Source organism: Indicator indicator, chromosome 31 (genome assembly GCF_027791375.1).
Source record: "Indicator indicator isolate 239-I01 chromosome 31, UM_Iind_1.1, whole genome shotgun sequence".
Lineage (NCBI taxonomy): Eukaryota > Metazoa > Chordata > Aves > Piciformes > Indicatoridae > Indicator > Indicator indicator.
Genome location: NC_072040.1, coordinates 2,506,880 through 2,527,170, shown reverse-complemented (window position 1 = coordinate 2,527,170; position 20,291 = coordinate 2,506,880). Strand labels below are relative to the sequence as shown.

Genomic DNA, 20,291 nt, shown 5'->3' with positions numbered 1-20,291 from the left:
TGGTGGCACATAATCACCTCTGTGTGGTGCTTTCTGCTGGCTTCCAACAGGCCTGCCTGGCAACCGCTTACACTGCACAGAGAGGGACCCAGCTCAGCCCGGCCCCGGCGCATTTCATTTAGTTCTACCTAGTGCAGCTTGTGAAGTTTAGACACGTACTCTACCACTGCCTCTGAAGTATTGAAGCAAGTTTGTAAACAACTGAGCAGATGGCTTTCAGTAACTGTTCTGCTTCATTATCTCATAAAATTTCCTCAGCTGCTGCCTTAATACCATTTTTGGAAGCACATCAGAAGTTGTAGGAATAAACGAGATATAAAATCTGGTTTTACTACCTTACAATAAACCCTCAATATGGAATGTCAGGTTTTTCAGATTATACAACTTTCTGCTTCCGAGAATGGGGGGAACAAAAATAATCCCCCATTTCCCTTGGGAGATATTAACTTTTTTTACTCTTTTAAGCTCAAACTGCTCTTTAATTGTACCTGTGCACAACCTAACCGCTACAAGGAAGTGGGGGAAAAAAAATAAATCTTTGTTGCCCATGTTTATTCCCCCCCCTCCTTTTTGCAATACTACAGTTGGGTTTGGAAGTGCTGTCAGGTGGTGTGGTCACACTTGAAGCTGGCAGGAGAGAGGATGGCAGACTGGCTTTTCAAGGAGACTAGACAAGAGGTCATCTCTGTAGCCAAAGGATCTACCTGAAAACAATCCCCGCTCGCCTGTTTACCCAATTCAGGGCACCCCCTGCTGCCCTGTTCACGAAGTAAAAGCAGGGCCAGCTGAGATGGGGAGTACTCAGCCTGCCCTCTCACTGTACCCAAATCCATCACGGCAACTGTTGAACTGCTGCTGCTCAGGGAACAGGGAGGGTGACCAGGGAGGCAGTAATCTGATCACCAGCTTGCATGAAAAATTTAGACCACCACCAGTTTTGAGAGCTCCTCATCAGAGATCTGATGCGAGTGCAGCAACACCCGCTCTTACACGTGTTATTCAAGCAGCCCTCAGAAGAGCAGGGATTTGAATGAAGGTCATGTCTGCAATTCAAAACATGTCAGACATGCTTCTTTTTGTAGGCATGATAACTGGGACCAGTAAGGTGTCCCTGCTCCCTGTGTGGCTATGTAAATAAGCTGTTGAGGGTCTCTGTCATCTTAGTATTAAGCAATAACAGCTGTTACATCAAGCCAAAGAAGAGGGGCAGGGGAAAAAAACCCGACATCAACCAAAAACCAGAGGCTCTCTGCACCTCTCAGGAGTCCTGTGCATGAAAACAGCATACATGTGATAGAAGGACAGGTCACCCATTCCTATAAAGCCAATTTCTACTGCTACCTTTGGAAGGGTATCACTTAGATTATTAACTGGCCTCCATCTCTGCATGATTTCACCTGGGCTACACATGCTGCTTCTACAATTCACTTAGTTCTGGTGGATCTGGGAAGTGAAGGAAAAATAAACCACCTGAACACACCCTTGCACATTTACCAGTCTTCCCAATCCCTGCCATTTTTCTCCTTGTATTATTACAGAAACAAATGTTTCTGTTTTAAATGTTTTTAAAAATGAATTTAAGCCTGATCTCCAAGCTGATCTAACAACTAACGAGGACATGTTACCTGGGAGATTAAAATAATGTTACAGGAAAGAATTGAATTACTTTAAGCACAAGTGAAACATAATAACATCTGAGAAACAGTTCAGAAAAAAACAGCAAGCGGTTGATTTGGCAGGGCACTTGCTAACATAATTCTGTAAGTATCTGTTTTCATCAGCTGAGAATTAATCTTGGTTAGCATCTGGAAATGAGCAAATAAACCCCTTGAATGCCTTTCCTCCTTCACACCACACCCCCTATTGACAGGCCACAGGTAGTTTTCCAATCAATCATTTCTTTCCAATAATCAGTGTTAGCAGGACACAGCATATATTAAAGCCACCAAAGCAATGACAACCTTCCAGTAATACTGCATTACATCTGTATGGTTCATATATGCTGAAGAGTATAAAAACAAAACCCCAAATGCAAAAATCAAGCAACCTCCCCCTACCAACCCCAAACCAAGTTATTGTGGGGACAAGGATTAGCTTTGGTGTCTATACAGGAGAGGGTAAGTAAGCAAAACTGAGATGGAGAGCCAGATGCTATCACAAAAATAACTAAGATTGTAATCCGAAAGCTGAAAGAATGCAAGAGAGGCTCTTAAGAGACATTCATGCAACAATAAACCAACATAACATCAAATCAAAACACAATTATCTTCATCCCCAAAGGCTTCCAGCTCAGTAACACGTTTAGAATTTCAACAATCCAATCAGGGCTCTGATTCAGGTAAGGGGCTAGGTGAGAAACTTTAACTCAAACAAAGGAGAAAGGAGAAGTATTCTGTACAATGTAGAGAGCAAGAGAGGAAGGGATAAAATTGAGGAAGAGAAGAGATACACCCACACATCAGTGAGCTACTACATGAAACTCTGGAAACTAAGATCTGGATATTTGAGTTTAGTATCTAAGGAACGGAAGATTGAGGACATCAGCCTGAGAGACCCCACAAGAAGGGTAAGAAACAAACAGCTTTTGTTTAAAGAGAGCCAACTGTCAAGAGAAACAGACTCTGTGGGGAGAGAGAATATTTATGTGATAAAAGGAATAACCTCATCTGATTCCTTTCTTATTTAGCAAGTAGAAAACAGTTTTTCTTTGGAACTGTGATTTAAGCACTTATCAGTCATAAAGAGCTTACAGAAGTATCCAGATATCTGTTAAGATGATTATCCCCAAATTAAAAAGTAATAATGGCTTTTACATCCTATTAAACAGCCTTAAATTCTATTAAAAACAGCCAGAAGAAGTTGCGGGCTTTCCAAAAGCACATAGTAAAAAACCCTCTAAATGAAATACTCATTAATACTTACTTATTACAGTGATGTTTGAGATGTTTCCTGTAGCTGTCCTCTTGAAACAAGACATCTGGGTTGCAGGTTGTGAGCCAATCGGCATCTTGCAGCATTGGCTGTGAACTCTGAGCTTTTACTTTCTTGCCTTTCCTCCCTCTGGGCACTGGTGCAGACAGACCTATATCAAACCCCAATATTTCTTAGACCATCTCAGTAGGAAAGCTCTCACCCCAATCACACATTTCAAAGCCAAGTATCACTTCTCCACTAATTCCTTTGTGGGCAAAACAACCACACACAAAAAAAACACCCCAACAAACCCTGAACAGCAACATAATTCAGAACAGAAAATTGCAAATCACAAAATCCACCAAAACTTTCATGCAAATCGAGGTGTGAAGATTGCAAACATTCAGAGCACTCGCCAGAAAATGGTGTTACATAAATATTTCTTGTTAAAGCTCTCATGAATCTGAAGGGCCATAAGGAAAGAAGCTTTCTGATTTATGGCAATTTGAGAGAGATTAACTCCAGCAGTAGGTGCCACTTGTACTAGAATACATGTTCAGAACTGACTTGAGGCAATGAGCACTGCATTCTAGTGTCTAAAGGAGACTTCCCCTTTAAGTACAGGCCAAGTCAAAGCCCACCTTACTCACAAAACCTGACAAGATCCTAGGACATGTCAGAATGGCTATAGTTTAAACTAAGGGGATAGCACGACTGAAGCAATTCTTCCGTATTTACCAGCATCATCATTTGATTGTGGGAGACATACCGGAATGATTAACCAAAGCTCGAGTTTGCCCATCTGCAGTTGGAGTGATCAGATCCCAGATGAAACTTTTGATATTTTCATCCCCTTTGTAGTGATTAAGACAATACACCAGGATAGTCCGGCAGATGGTTTCCACATCTTGCTCTGTTAGCTGACGTTTATAGCGCCCGTGCGAGAGGATGTCAGTCCACCGACCCCAGCTAGGAGAAAAAACACCTTCAATACAGCAGCCAGGGCACTGGTTGTGTGCAATTTGTGAGTTTTCATTTAACTCCTGGTGCCAAGTGTGTCGAGACCTCCCGTGCTAGCACTAATGCCTTTTGCATTTGCAGGCTCCGCCAGGGAATCCGACCGCCAGCACCAAAGAGTTAAGAATGTTTATTTTACAGAACAGGCAATAAGTTCACTGCTCGTAAAGCTGCAGTTGGAACTACCCTTAAAATAATAAAGTACATATGTTTAACTCTAATGGTCCCAGTAAGCTACAAAGAGGAAATTCAAGCAATTCCTACAATCATGGGATTTGGGGAATCATTCTTATTTTGATCCTGAAATCCATTTTTAGCAATTGTTGCACACAGCTTCCTAAAATAAAGCTGGTCGCTCTGAAGCCCACTCTGCCAGCAGTCAAGCACAGCTACTTATTTGCAGAGGCAGAATTCAGATTGGTAAAGCCAATGGGGGGAAAGAATAAAACATCAAACAGCTGAATTTAAGTGGTGTCAAAATACCAGGATCTATGTTGAAAACCTCTGGCCTGACTGCTGGTTTGACAACCACCTTGCTCTTTACAAATGCTCTTTGTTATTGTCCACAGTGCTTAGAAGAGATTAAACCTTGATAGCTCAGGAGTTCTTTAACCCATGAGAAACCAGAAACAAATATTCCATCATCACAAAACTACTTATCCCACCAGTGAGCTCACAGCCATATGTGAGACACTCTGATACTTCGAGCTAAGTAACATATATATATATATATGCAACTTTATGTATATATAGCAACTTCAAATCTCACTGCTGTGTACACAGTGCAAAGGTTACACAGTGAGAGATTGTGTGAACGTGTCCAAGAGAAGGAGGAGTTCTTTACCAGTTCTCAGTTCAGCTCTTTAGCCACAAACAGTGTGTTTAATCTGTACATCCTTACCCATAAACCAGCAAGTTCTTCTCCACCCTGAAACATTCACTCCTTGCATAACCCTGTGACTTGTCCTGAGGCCTGCGGGGCTTCGTGCTAGGCTTTTCTTCAGAATCGCTATCCAGGTCTGAGAACTCCATCAGTTCATCCTCTTTGACTGCACTGTAGAGTCTGGTTTGCTTTCTTACTCTCGGTGTATCGATAACTAGGTTATTCTAAAACGATGAAAATGTAGACGTTTAGGCAGGGGGAAAGTCTTCAACTGAATTATACTAGGAACTATCACAAAGCTCTTACCCTTCCATTGAGAGCATCGATATCCAGCTCAGCTTTCTTTGCCCACTTCTGCCAAAAGTTAGGGTCATCCAAGGAAATGTCTGTCCTGTTCCCAGATGCAACAAAACTAGCCTAGTAAATGTGAAAACACACGCATTGGTTTCTTAACTGCATGCTACAAGGAATATTTTCACTGGTAAATACAATACTTAGGACCTATGAAGTGGTAGTTTCAAGAAAGAAAAAAGGTCAGCCTGGAAACTAGCATGACTGGAAATACAGATACCCCAACACCTGCGAGGAGAATACCCGAGACAAGTACAATTTAAGAGCACTACCATCTCTCCTGGTCACATTTCACTCCTTTTCCTCAATGTCAATGCACACCTTGGCAAACGTTGAGCCTTTCCCTTCGGATTCAATAGTAATTGTGTGCGTTCGTCTTAAGAGAATCTGATCAATATCTTCTTCGCAGAACTTAGACCCTTCATCTTCCTCATCCATCAGAGCACCATATGCCCCCTTTCGAAGGAGATCTTCTATTTCCTTCTTAGAAAGCTGTTGCACCTGGAACATATAAGAAAAGGGGGGATTTGGGGTTTTTTTGACACCAGCCAGTGTGTACACCTGACAGCATAACCAGACTGATCTCCCTCTTATTTAGCATTTTAAGAGCTGAAACTTGAAGACAATGTGGTGTAGGTCAATGAAACATTGATGCTGCAGTCACCTTTAAGAGAAGAGTACCAACTACAAAATTCTTAGGGTGAGGTTACATGAGTGGTCTAAACAATTTAATAATTAATTGTCACCAAATCTCTTTAGCTCTGATAAGTGCTAAATGCCTCCTGGGAGTAGACTTAACTTATTAGCCTGACAAAAAGCTGAGGCAAAAGAAGCTCAAAGCAAAAAAGGCTACCCCTGAAAAAGTTGAATAAAAGAACTCTAAGCAGTGCCAGGATGAACATCACGCCAAGGGTAGAATGCTGAGAATGGATGGGGATGGAGGGAACATGACTCCACCTGCCCCCTTTTGGCAATGACTGAGCCATGAGATAGGCTGAACCTTGCCCTGAATGAACTTTAAAATCCACACCATACTCCACCTGAACACCACCCCTCTCCAGCTAAAACAGAAGTGTAACACATTCAGAGCACCTGCTGATCATGCACCTTAAGATGTTAATTCTCACCCCATTTGTGGCGTTTTCTCTTCCACTCATAGACTGTAGCACAGCCTTATCAAGGCCAAGCTTCAGGCTGGCTTTGTCAAACATTTCCCTCTCATAAGAGTTTCTTGTTATCAACCTGTAAATTTTCACTGATTTGCTTTGTCCTATTCTGTGACACCGTGCTTGAGCCTGATAAAACAAAGGTAGATACTCAGTTAAAGGTGACAGAAGGAAGAAAAAGCACAAAATAATCAGAGAACTTGCTTTCAAACAGAACTTGGAGGCAACTAGAAGTTATTGCTTTCAATATAAATAACAATCTTTATGTTTTTAAGAGAAGGACAACAGATAATTTCTCTTGCAGGTGAAGAAAATTTCACATCAAGAAGGCAAAGAAAAATTTTCACTGAAATCACCTCTTGTAAAATTACCTGGAGGTCGTTTTGGGGGTTCCAGTCTGAATCAAAAATGATGCAGGTATCAGCAGCAGTAAGATTAATGCCCAAACCTCCTGCCCTTGTGCACAGCAAGAAAACAAACCTATCAGAATCAGGTCTTGAAAACCTGTCAATAGCTGCCTGCCGCAAGTTGCCTCTCACTCGGCCATCAATTCGCTCGTACGGGTACCTGAAACGAAGGTGCATTGTGAGGAGAGCTTCACTGCCAAGGAACTGCTGCTTTGTAAGAACACAAACACAAAAAAGCAAAACGTGCTACTATAGGGTCACAAGAATGACAACAGAGTGACAGCTCCTGTGTCCACTCACTTCATCAGTGGAAGGCACATTACTTTGCCTCCTGCTTTCTGCCTTTCGGTAAAGAGCAGACTTGCACTCCAAGGAATGAAACAACCATGAAATAAACTCTAGAGACACCAAACAAAAAAAATCTACCTGAGTAGGAAATGAAGAGTTTTAAAGCTTTCCATGTGAGGTCACTTTGTATTCACCCCAAAGAAAAACCTCAGTCCTTGTAACTTATAGGTGTGCTTTACCTTTTGGTCGGATCTCTACAGAAAATTATGTGAGGTATCTGAATTTCACAGAATCACAGAATGCTGGGGGTTGGAAGGGACCTCTGGAGATCACCCAGTCCAATGCCCCCAGTCAAGGAAGCTTCACCTAGAGAAGGCCACACAGGAACACATCCAGGCAAGTTTTGAATGCCTCCGTAGATGGAGACTCCACCACCTCTCTGGGCAGCCTGTTCCAAGGCTCTGTCATCTTCAAATTAAAGAAGTTCCTCCTCATGTTTAGATGGAACTTCTTATGTCCAAGTTTGTGCCCTTTACCCCTTGTCCTGCCATTGGGCACCACTGAAAAATGACTGGCCCCATCCTCCTGACATACATATATAAGCATTTATGAGATTCCTCCTCAGCCTTCTCTTTTCCAGACTAAAAAGCCCCAATTCTCTCAGTCTTTCCTCACAGGAGAGACTTCACAGACTCACAGATTCACAGATTGCATCAAGCTGCAAGGGAAGGCCATGTTGGCCAACACCCACTGCAGTCAGCAGGGGCATATTCAACTAGATCAGGCTGCCCAGGGCCACATCAAGTCTGATACTGAATGTCTCAAGGGATGGGGCCTCAACCACATCCCTAGGCAGCCTGTTCCAGTATTTCACCACTCTCATTGTGCAGGACTTCCTCCTTATGGTCCAACCTAAATCTCCCCTGCTCCAACTTTAAACCATGGCCCCTAAAACCATTTCATCCCCTTTCAGGAGGGATTACTCCCAGGTTACACCCTGTGGCCAGAGAGGAAGGCAGAGTTTATTTAGAATGGTATGAGATTGTTGCTCTCACCGTCTTTGAATGAGGTAGTCTTCCAGTATGTCCAAGCAGCGCACCATCTGGGAAAAGATAAGCACCCTGTGGCCACCAGCCTTCAGTTTTGGCAGCAGCTTGTCAATCAGCACTAGCTTGCCAGCAGCCTGGATCATTGCCTGGAGCTGAAAATCTGGAGAGTCGGCATTGTGTGTTTCTTTAAACTCTTCCAAAATTTTCTCTTCAGCACCTGCAAAGATTGGACAGCAAAAACATGAGCACTGCAGAGGGCTTTATTAATAAACAATGAGCTCCCCTTCAATACCCTGCACAAACTGCAGGAATGTTTTAAGCCCTCTGTGAATAAACATTTAGGAAAAAATATTAAGCTGAAATTTAAAGCAAACATATACACAGAAGCAGCAGAAATAAAACATAACTTTGAGTCTTCGTGACGTCTTTTTTTTTATTCCCTGCTTTTAAACCCTTTCCTCAATAAACACCATTGTTTGAGGTACAAATTAATGAAAAATTAAGAAAAAAATATGGGAAAAATTAACTATAAAACTATATTCCAACTGCTCAAATGGATTTTCTGTCCTTTTTCAAATGAAACATGAAAGAAAAAGATCTTGTTTCCTCAGGAAAACACAAAAGACAAATCACATTTGATGTCTCTGCCTCCAAAATCTAAACCAGGCTTAACCATGTGCATGACCTGGATTTGCTCCTTCCATTATTAATTATAGAGTCAAAATCTAAACAATGAAAAAATTAATTGGGGGTGGGGGAATAAGCAGCTGTGAAATTATTCTTTTACCTTTTATTTAGCTTTCTTTTCTCACTGCATGTATTATTTTTATGTTCTGTTTGATGCTTTATTCTTTCCAGAATTAGTCAGAAGTTCTTTCTTGTCATCCCCTCTCTGCACAGCAGCAAATATTTCCTTCCACTCATTGCCTGAAGACTGCAGACCACATTGCAAGTTTTCTCTCCATCCTCTCTTATGCTTTGATTCCATTTTTTCATCACTTCTACAAACACTTGACTATGCCAAGAACGATCAGATTACTATTCTTGGCTCTGTAAAAGGTTCAGAATCTTGGTTCTAAGCTTATTTCACACCCATATAAACCCTTCTTTGGAGCTGGCTTTTCCAGTCTCTCTGGTTTTGGGGGGATTTAATGCAGTCTCTAAAATATTTCTGATTTCTATAGCATGCAGCTTCAATGCTGCTTTTGAACAGCACAGGGAAAGGTGGGAGGGCTGGGGGAGAGGGGGGGAAGAACCACTTACTGCCAGGCTTCTGCTGAGCATCTCTCATATCCCAGCTCTGAATAGATGCCTGTAAACAAACACGCCAACACTCGCTCCCTGCGTGAGGGCTGGTTCAGTGCCTGCTGCACTGTGGTGGCTTCTCTAGGTACTACCCCAGCAGGCTGGCTGGCAGCTTCCTAGCATCAGTACACCTGCACTACCAGCTCCTACAGGACCTGACAGACTCAGAACGTCACCATGCTTGAAGGCAGTTTTACATCCTTGAATTTTCCTTGATTCCCTGTTCCAAACGTCACTGATCTGAATGGTTTGCACACAAGAAGTGGTGCAATCAGACATTCCTTCAGGCTCCTTTCAATCATGCCCCTTCCCACCTTGCAGAACAGGCAGAATTTTAGGTAGATCTCAGACTCTGCACTGAGCTCAGGTGATTTCAGGATATTGTGCAGGCTGTCAAGTAGTTCATATAGAGTAACTTCAATGATCCTTCTGGGTTACATTCGTTTATTTCTTACTAAACCGATACTCAAATTTCAGTTTCACTACTCTGAAGTAAACCAGCCTGCAAATTACAGCACCTGCAAAAGCAAACCACCTCAGCCAAGTGCCCCACAACTACTCTAACACATGGTCAATTTTCAGTGCCAGAGTTTGGCCTCAGTAAGACCCATTTCCATGACAGACTATGAGCTCCAAAGCTCTGCTCTTCCAATAACCCTTTCCAGCTAAAGCCTGTAAAAAACTGCCCTTTTTCATTCCTGTTTCAATTTCAGCCACAGTTAAGTAGCTACAGTGAGTAGCCTCTTACCCAAAAGTTACTTGATGTACTACCTGCAGGGCTGTGACACTAGCTCCTATCCGAGCTCATTTTTAGTAGGAGATGAAGGGAAGGTGTTGGAATGTGTGCTTGGTCCATCAGGAAAACCCCTGCTTCGACTCCTAATTAGGAGGGCTTCCAGGGCTCAAGAGGGCACAAGGAACAGAGCAAGAAACCTTTCCAACATTCAGCACTGTAGGATGTCTAAGTTCAGAAGCACTCCCCACTGCTGGCAGTTGGAGACAGAGGTTCACTTGAGACTGGTTGCTATGGAGAAAAGAGGGAGTCCAGCTCTTAAGAGAAATGACAGTGCTTGGATATTCCAGTACACCTGCAGTGCTGCTTGCTCACAAACTTGGAAGAACATAAGGAAGACTCAGAGACACCTCTAGAAAAGCAGTTAAGTCTCAGAAACTTGCTACTGCAACAGATCCTTCAGCATCAGAACACTGTGCACTAGCACTGCAAGAGCTCTTGGTAGAACTACAATAAACTTGTGCTGTCACTAAGCACAAAGATGTTAATTACCAATCAACTAAAGAAAACCTCAGGCTCAGACAACTACAGGCTGTAAAAGCAATTTTTGTCCTAGAACTACAAATGACATGCTTGTTTAGTTCCAGCTCCACACCAGTAGTCAGGATTTGTTTTTCTCTCCAATCTGAAGGCTTGACCCACCTGCCACATTGCTACCTGACACCAGCAAGTCCAAATATTCAAAAGTCACAAAAATGTTATAAAAGCAGAAGTGTTCAAGAGACAAAACCACCTCCTCTCCCTTTATTAGGGATAAGACACGTCAAAAAATACTTGAGATTTTCCATAGAGCCACCCGGTGATACAGAGCAGTCTCTAACAGACAGCAAACGACACAAGACTGGGAGGAAAACAAGAAAAAACAAAGTCACTTCTGTAGGCAGCACTGCAAGTAGTACTGCTCCTGAATTCTATTTGACAAACCAAAGTTGCAGCAAAACACGCAGTTTAGTCTTTTTCCAGCAAATATGAAATAAGGAAAAATTACAACTAAAAAGCTGAAACCCAAGAAATGTAAAAAGCATCAAGTTCAGAAGCTCACAACCTGAACACTGTAAACTACCTTCTGGTAAAACCCTTTACGTAATGGGTTGACTTAAAACAAAGAACCAGCAAACAAAAAACCCTGCAGCAGAACCACAAAGCTACTTCACTGTATGCTCATCTGAGTTTAAACACTGAGCAGCCCACCAGCAAGAAGTACTTTGGAGTAACCCTACATCGTGTCTTTAGAATAATTACTTGAGCATGAAATAATTAGATGTCATTTATGAATAAGATTAAGAATTCCCCCATCCCCTATTTAAACAAAAAATGTCACAGAAAAAAACACCAACAACCCATAAGCACTGCAATAAGGAAGTCATACAATAAAATACCTGAACTCACATCTGGCTCTTGAACAAACCAATCTTTCATCGTGAAGGTTACAACCAACATTAAAACAACCTTAGCACAAATCACACCCGGTAAGGAAGAGGAATTGGGAAACAAGAAACCAGCAGAAAGCAACCCTGCACAGAAGCTGGTGCTGCTTCCTCCAAGGGGGGATTTGATGTGACCAACACAAACAAGTTTAGCACACCTCAGGCAGCTGTAGCTGGCTGGGTCCCCAGGGCAGGAGTCAGAGCACCATGACTGTCAAGAGCTCAAGGAGCACCCTCAAGGATGATGCTCTCAGTTGCACAATTTAGTTTTCAAGGACGATGCTCTTGGTTGCATGATTTAGTTTTAGGTAGTTCTGCAAGGAGTCAGGAGCTGGACTCAATGATCTTTATGGGTTCCTTCCCCCCGGAGATATTCTTTGACTCTATAGTCCTTGCCATGGATAATCAATAGCATCACACTGAAAACCATCCCTTTAAGATGATATTCACACAAACCATTTCCTGGCTAGTTAAATTAGGGAAATGAGCCAACAAGATCTTTATTCAGACCTTTATTCAACTTTTATTCAGAAATTTTAAGTCACTGTCTCATAATATTCTATGGAAAGAAAATAAATACCAGTGAACTGTAACATAAATAGCAGTGAACTGTAACTCTGAAGAAAAAACTGTTGTATTTCTGCCAGCATCCAACAACCTGCATGGTAAGAGAAGTTTTGCTCATCAGAAATAATAGAAATAACTAAGGTTGCCAGGGCTAGGAAGCCTTGGGAGAAGGCAGCACAGATGTCTTCAAAAGCAGTGCTGTCCTGGCTAGCAGATATCCACTCACTCTTGTACTTGAAATAAATTAATAAAAGACACATTAGAAGAGAATTTCTACCTTAGTGAACTTCCTCACAACCATTTTTGGATAAGGAGAAGACCAGGAGGCCTACCATTAATAAGGTACGGATGATTGCAGCATTTTCTTAGCTCCATCATAGTGTTTAGAAGATTAGGAACATTTGCCTGACCCCCACCCTTGGAAAGAAAGGTGAAATTCTTCTCAAGAATAGCACGATAGTATTTCTTCTGGATATTTGTCAGCTCAACTTCAATGATGGTTTCTTCTTTGGGGGCCAGGTTCTTCTCCACATCCTCTTTGAGACGTCTCAGCATCATCGGCTTCAAAATAGCTTGGAGTTTTTGCACCTATGAAATATGTTTCATGAGTAACTGAATTCAAACTGCAAGGCTTCAAAGGGTTATTTTCCAATTTCTATACTTCTAAAATCCTTGATTTCTACCTCAGATCCCAAGTAGGCAGCATTTGTAAAAGAATCATTCCTCAATGACCTAAAGACTGAGTTCTTGTTAATTCAGTGCCACATACACCTCTAAAGTCAAATTTTAAGTGTGCGACTCTAGTTCAGTATTTTTAGCGTCTCCAGGTTTTGCAGCATATGACTTTAGGACACATCCTAAATGGGAGTGGGGAGAAGAAATGTTCTATTACCTCCAAAGAATGAACTCAGCTTTGTCAAGCTTTTGTAAAGTCCCTTACATAAAAAGCTCAATTACATTCCAGACAGAAGATGACTGGCATTTAGGTTGTCTCCCAAAATTAAATACGTATTACTTATAAAACCACATAGTGAATTTCTGATAGAATAAAATGGATACATTCACAGTATGTAAGTAGAAAATTAAGGGTGCAGGTGAAGTTTACCTGTTCTTCAGTTTTCAGATCACCAAACTCTTGCATGAATGTGGTTTCTGATGGGAAGCGACCTGGTTCCAAGAAGTGAAGCAAGCTAAAGAGTTCTTCTACTGTATTTTGCAAAGGGGTTCCAGTAAGCAGCACTTTATGTTCCTGAAAGGTTAAGAAACAATTGCCTAGGAATCCAACTCAATTCTTTTTCAATGGAGAAATACACAAAATCCTCATCTTCCCTCCTCTAGGTATCTCTCATCTTTGCTCCTTCTCTCCTCCCCAGCTACTGACCTGCAGCACTTTTCAAGACATTTCTAACTAGCATTCCCCTGGCATTCCTTCAGAAAATAATTCACTGCTTAAAGCACCTTCAAAAGCCCTCCAGCTACAAGAGGTTCTACTGACCCACAACATCCTGGCCCTTTCACAGACACAATGAACTTTAAATGACAAAAGAACAGCTGAAGGTAACCCATCACTTCCAGCAGAAATGCACCCATTTACTGCCTCCCCTCCCCCACAAAGAGCTCTGTGCATGAAACTCTTCAGGGCAGGTCAAAGTTTCTAACATAGTGAACTTGAAGCAGATCCTGCTCTCTGTCTACACACAGGATTATGAGACTGGCAGAATAAGGGGTAAAGTTGCATATTGCTTTGGAGAGATATCCAACCAGAGAGATTCAGCAACCAGCCCAAGGCTAACTATTGATTTAGCAGTAGAACAAGAACTGAAGAAGTCCCCATCTCCACCTACAGCCCCAGGTTTCAGCTCAGCTGTCTAAACAGCAGTCACAATAATAAAACTCATTTTCTCCTTCTTTGGCCAGTCTGAAAGAAGATCCTTATGGCCACCCAACAAATCAACCTGAGCTGACATCAACACTGTTTCGCCACCTGACCACATTATACCTTTAAATAAATTTCTCTGTGAAGAAGTAACTATGGAATGAGTCACATGAAAAGAGGGAAAGAACAAATTTATTTTGATTCTCTTCACACAATCCCCATTATTCTCCTATGAAGACAAGCTGAGAGAGTTGGGATTTTTCAGCCTGCAGAAGACAAGCCTTTGGGGAGACCTTCTTGTGGCCTTCCAGTACGTGAATGGAGCTATAGGAGAACTGGAGAGGGACTTTGTACAAAGAGACAGGATGAAGGGTAATGGCTTCAAAGTGAAAGAAGCTGGGTTTAGATTAGACATGAGGAAGAAATTCTTCATGAGGGTGGTGAGTCAACTGAACAGGTTGACCAGAGAAGCTAAGGAGGCTCCAAGACTGGAAGTGTTCAAGGCCAAGTTAGATAGTGCCTTGAGCAACCTGGTCTAGTAGGAGGTGTCCCTGCCCATGGCAGGGGGGTTGGAACCAGATGATCTTGAAGGTCTCTTCCAACCCAAACCATTCTGATGATTCTAGGTCTAAATCAATGAAGAAGCACCAGCATTCCCAAACTGAAGGTATGCATTTGCTTCCAGGTACTTCATTTGACTCTCTCAGCTTCCCTCACTTTTGTTAGCACCTGATGATTTTACTCGAGAAGAAAACCTTTTCCTTCACTTTTTTGACAAAATCCTGGAATAAAACCACAAAAGACACAAATGTCAGAGATGCACACACTGACCAGGTCCATCATCTTGAGTCCTTCCAGAAGCTTACAGTTCCTGTTTTTCAGCCTGTGGGCCTCATCAATGACCACGCAACGCCATGGAATGTTACGCAGCTCGGGGCAGTCAGTCAAGATCATTTCAAATGTTGTGATAATGGCGTGGAACTTGTAGGACCCCTTTATCACACGACCCTAAAAAGGACAGCAGAAGTTACACTCCCTGGCAAAGAAAGGATGTGCATTGGTTTCATCTTCAAAAGTCATTAAGAACACAGAGCAGTGCACCAGACAACGTATTTGAAATAAATAAGTCACCCTTGCTGATTCAGTGTGTAAGTCCACTACTGGCTGGATGCTAAGCATGGTTTAAGTCCTGCAAAAAGGCCCAGAGAACTCATGACAAAGATGTCACACAGCATTTCTGCTGTAAGCCACCCGGATTATCTAACATCTAAGCTAACTGCCACCAAAAGGATGAGTTCACTCCATTTGTCCTTTATCCCCAGCCATGGCAATTGTCTGATTCTCCTCCTAAGCCAGTTCAGGGAGAGAAGCTAGCCGAGAATGATTCATTTTTCTGTGCCACATACACTTTGTCGTTATTTGTTACGGGGTCAGATGACTCCCGTGGTCATTACAAAAGGCGAGTAAAGAACATGGCAACAGGGGGAACAAAATTTTCTGCAGCATCTTGACTTGGATCCTTCTAGTTGGCTTTTGATCAACAAAATATTGCCAAAGTAACACTGAGAATCTGCACAGTAAGAGGGATCTTTCTGATGATGTTCCTTCAGGTTTCGTGCTACATAATTGCTGCATCCCAAGGGGAAAGAACATGCTGAGAACAAGCACCGCTTAAATAACAAACAAACAAATATGATTTCTAACGCAGGAAACACCTCAGTGAAGGCAGCATTTGTCTGAATCTCAATTTCTGAATTTGGTACACAGTATTTAGCTTTGCTAAGAAAGAGTTTCAAACCCAGAAAAAGTACAAATCAATTCCAGTTCATTTGTGTATTAGACACGTAGGCAAGAAGCTAAATGTGATTATTATTGTAATAGAAGCTTTTAGACCTCGGTCTAACAACTGTTATTCAAATCAATCTCCTTTAACAACAGCGTCTATGATTGGGATTTGAAAGTCTCTTTGATAAAGTGCTGAGAAAATGGTTATTTCCTTGGCCAAACAGATGTAACTTCTCCCTGCTATAAATTACTAGGTGTTTTTCTACTCTATTTAAGTACATGAGTCTATTTCTGTTTGCCCTAATGGCATGTCAAGTTGTGCCACAGTCAACACCTTCAGAACAGTTTTTACTCAGCTCTTTCCCTGTCATATTTTCTATCTGACAGCCACCCTCACGGCTTTGCTCTAAGGACTCTGGGTTTTTTTAACACACTTTTTGAGGACAGGAAGCAAGAACTAGGCAGAACTGTACTAACCACCACATTACTGACAGCCAGAAGAATGCTGTAACTTTTCTACCCTTTAATAAAGATTTCTTTCCTCCTACACACTTGTACTACACTAGCCCTTTTAACCACAGTCTCTCACAGTATGAACTCATGCTTAACTGCTCATGTGTCATGACATAAAAGGACCTGCACTTGTCTTGCAGCCTTCCCAGAACAGACTTCTCCCTACTCTGAGACTCACCTCCACTCCTTGCCCACAGACAGCCCTATATTTAGTCTGAGCATTGTCAGCTTGGATCCAATTTATTAACTAATACAGCTTACTCTGTATCCATGAACTGTCTTAATTATTTACCACTCTCCCCATCCTCGTGTCATTTGAAAACTTCCTCAGTAATGATTTTATGTTTTCTTTCAGGTCATTGATGAAAGTGTTATATAGCTCATGGACATGAACCAATCCCTGAAGAACTATGCTGGAAATGCAAATCATTTCTCATTTACAATTACATGGAGAAATATCAGTTAGCCAGTTTTAAATCCACTTAATGTGTGCCATATTGATTTTATATCATTGGAGTTTATTAATCAAAATAGCCAGTGGCAGGAAATCAAACACTTTACAGAAAATCTAAATATGTGAATTCAACACTATCACTTCCTTAAGCTCAGCTGGAAAGAATACTCCATAATCTATCAAATCAGGGTAAATTTCCACTCTTTTTTTTTGCTGAAATGAGGAGGATTATATTGTTTTGCAGTAATATTCAATGTATGCACATTATTTTTCCCTAATCCTGCTCAGTTACTCTGAGCAAAGCCTTGCATTGAAGTGTAGAGATTTGCTGCTCTTTGTAGCTTCAGCTTTCCAAGTGACTTCTGTTCCTACCACCAATCTTTTCCATACCTGCTCTCCTTCTCTCCTAAGACCTATTCAACATAAGTGCAGCTACACAGATTCAAAACCTATCTGATAAAGAAGCCTTGACAAGTGTAATTTCTGCAGGCTGGTCTTTCCTGGAATGGTGGACAGAGATTGATTTTTAAGCAGAGTTCCAATTAAAGTAGCTCCTCCATTAAGAATCTTTTCTGCCTGCTCTCCTTAGGAACACAAAATCAGTCAAAACCTTGGATGAAACAACAAAACCCAAACCAAGAGCTGCACCAGCCCAGGAACTCTTGGTTCCTCCTCTCTATTTCCAACTGAATTCTTGGCTACTATTATAAAGCCTTCTCTTTACTAATTTATGTGCCTTCATTATCATAGAATCATAGAATTGCTTGGTTGGAAAAGACCAAGTCCGACCTAATACCACCATGGCCATCAAACCACATCCGTAAACCTACTGCATTCAGTACTAAAAACCTAATTAACGTTTAGATTAATTAACGACAGTGAAACACATAGAAAAAAAAAAAAAGAGGAATAACACAACACCAACAAAACCCATGAAGAGCTTTTTTTACCTGTGGATCTTTGAAATACATTTCATACAACTGAATGGTCCGCCGGCTCGCTTGGCTCCCATGGTACACAACCACATTCAACTCTGTCCAGGTGCGGAACTCCCTTTCCCAGTTGGGAATTGTGGACAATGGTGCAATAACCAAGAAAGGACCATGGATTCCTTTCAAATATATCTCATAGAGAAACGTAATGGACTGGATAGTCTTTCCCAACCCCATTTCATCTGCTAAAATGCAGTTTCGTCTGGAAACAACAACAAAAAACAGTCTGAATGATTTAGTCTGAATGATTTATTCCTAACTTAAAACATAGAAAATCAGGATAGAGCTAAACAGAATGGAACAGAAATGTCTAGAACGGCAAGTTGACACTGAAAGGACATCATAGACTTTGTGTATCTTATATAAGAGTTATGATTTGTGAAGCAGTAAGAACGGATATAGGCATTTTATGCACCTCTCAAGCTGACAAGAGGGACAGCAGGGGCATGCATGAACACATATACACACAAAATCACATCACAAGCATCTATCTGAAATACTTATGTTTTATGGAACATTATGTTATGCACAAAAATTAGTTTGTATGTGACTCCTGCAGCAGAAAATGAGACATGGAAACCACTCCTAAGCCGTGCTTTAGATTACTTTCAAAGGTTACTGTTTGCAATCAACTACAAAAGCTGATCCAGAGCAGGGTTCAGCAGTCAGCAAGGTTTTACGTACGTGTTGTACCAATTGAAAAGAAGCCAGTTTACTCCCTCCAACTGGTATTCCCTGAGTTTGTTATTGTTTTTATACTCCCTGGAACTCTCCGATTTCTTCCAGTCATCGGCAGGAGGCCGCTCCTGTATCAAATACAGCAAATCCCATTAGTGGTTTCTAAAAGACCACATTACTTGGCTATTTTCAAATCAAATCCTCTGCACGGAGCCAACTCTTACCACACGCTCCATTTCTGGCTCCCTAGACATCAGTTTCTCAAATTCTTCGATCTTCGCTTGGTCGATGTCTTGCTTGAGCTCCCAAGTGCTGTCTTCATAAGGCAGCGAACACCACTTCACCAGATAATGTGTTACAGGCTTTGGGGAGACAAAAATGAGATTGCATCACGATTGCAAAGGAATAAAATGCAATTTTATTTTTTTTTTTTCCACAGGAGATCTGCAGGCTTGATACATTTCAGAAAGCTTTACCAGACCTGACTGAATCAGCCCAAAGGGGAAGCCATCAGCCGGCTGACAACCTAACGAAGTAAGAGTGGGATGGGGGAACACAGGCTTACCACCAAAAGGAGCACAACACTGCATTTGACATCACAGAGGTTAAACTAAAACTTACACCTACAGCAAATATTAATTTTCCAGCTACTGCAGTTTCTGTTCTTGATCACATATTTAAACAGTTCACTGTTTTTTCAAGTGTCATCAGAAACATCCCAGTAGGCCACACAAACCCCACCATTCACTGACAGAGCAATCTGGAAACACTGACACTGTCAGAGAAGCTTTAGAATCACAGCATGGTTTCGGTTGGAAGAGACCTTCAAGATCATTAAGTCCAACTGTTGAGCCAACACCATCAGGTCACCACTGAACCACATCCCTCAGCACCACATCTACAGAGCTTTGACACCCCTCCAGGGATGGGGACTCCAGCACAGCCCTGTGCTGCCTGTTCCAGGGTTTGACAACCCTTTTAGGGAAGAAATTGCTCTTCATGCCCAACCTACACCTAACCCTGGTGTAACCTGAGGCCATTTCCTCTTGCATATCACTTGTTACTTGGGAAAAGTGACTGAACCCCCTGGCTCCAACCTCCTTTCAGGGAGTTGTAGAGAGCAACGAGATCTTCCCGCAGCCGCCTTTTCTCCAGACTAAACAAATCCCAGTTCCCTCATATGCTCCTCTAAGATTTGTGCTCTAGATCTTTCAGCAGCTTTATGCTCCCTTTTAGGCATGTTACAGCACCTCAATGTTCTTTCTGTTCTCCTAGGACCAAAAAGGATTCCCCTGGAATAAAGTGATCTTGTCCTGCAGAACAACTCGTTAATAAGTAAGAAATAATGAATTCAGGACCCCACCTGCAACAGATAAATAATGTCTAAAATGTGATGACATTTAGCTAAGAGAGGCTTTTGTTGATGGGGATTATTTGTTGTGTTTTGTACTTTTTTTTTAAAGACAGGCAATTTATAACAAGTTTGGAATTCTCACTTCAACCTATTTTAGGGAAACTACTATATTAACCAATGTTTTCTCAGACAGGTTCCTGTTTTCTACATACATGCACACTGTCAGTTTCTGAAGTGGTTCATACAGTCACATTCCTAAACAATAAATTCTAAGCATAACGTCTCTATGACTACAGATGCACTAAAAGTTCTCTTTACCTCTCCATTATCATCTGTGCTCCGTGAAAAATCCATGATTCGATCCACTTCCACATAATCTGGATTAAAAAGCTCATCATCAATCTGTTCAAGGAGGTAAAAAATGTAAGATATCTCTATTAGGCTCTTCCTTAGAGGAGAAAATGATTCTATAT

General features: G+C 41.6%; 1 protein-coding gene across 2 annotated transcripts in view; it reads right to left on the bottom strand.

The window, feature by feature from the left end:
- The window catches only part of CHD7 (chromodomain helicase DNA binding protein 7), an 80,377-nt gene that overhangs the window by 13,464 nt on the left and 46,622 nt on the right, over positions 1-20,291 (bottom strand). The window contains exons 8-22 of one of the 2 annotated variants that reach the window (XM_054394778.1): positions 20,137-20,220; positions 18,689-18,826; positions 18,471-18,592; positions 17,745-17,988; positions 14,874-15,050; positions 13,272-13,415; positions 12,499-12,754; positions 8,081-8,291; positions 6,702-6,897; positions 6,292-6,459; positions 5,486-5,665; positions 5,120-5,230; positions 4,832-5,037; positions 3,683-3,882; positions 2,923-3,082 (exon numbers count right to left, since the gene is read on the bottom strand). The exons of the other annotated variant lie outside the window; for it this stretch is intronic. Of the exons in view, the coding sequence (XP_054250753.1) occupies positions 2,923-3,082; positions 3,683-3,882; positions 4,832-5,037; positions 5,120-5,230; positions 5,486-5,665; positions 6,292-6,459; positions 6,702-6,897; positions 8,081-8,291; positions 12,499-12,754; positions 13,272-13,415; positions 14,874-15,050; positions 17,745-17,988; positions 18,471-18,592; positions 18,689-18,826; positions 20,137-20,220 (2,597 nt within the window). The remainder of the gene's footprint in view (positions 1-2,922; positions 3,083-3,682; positions 3,883-4,831; positions 5,038-5,119; positions 5,231-5,485; positions 5,666-6,291; positions 6,460-6,701; positions 6,898-8,080; positions 8,292-12,498; positions 12,755-13,271; positions 13,416-14,873; positions 15,051-17,744; positions 17,989-18,470; positions 18,593-18,688; positions 18,827-20,136; positions 20,221-20,291) is intronic. 2 annotated transcript variants of the gene reach the window in all.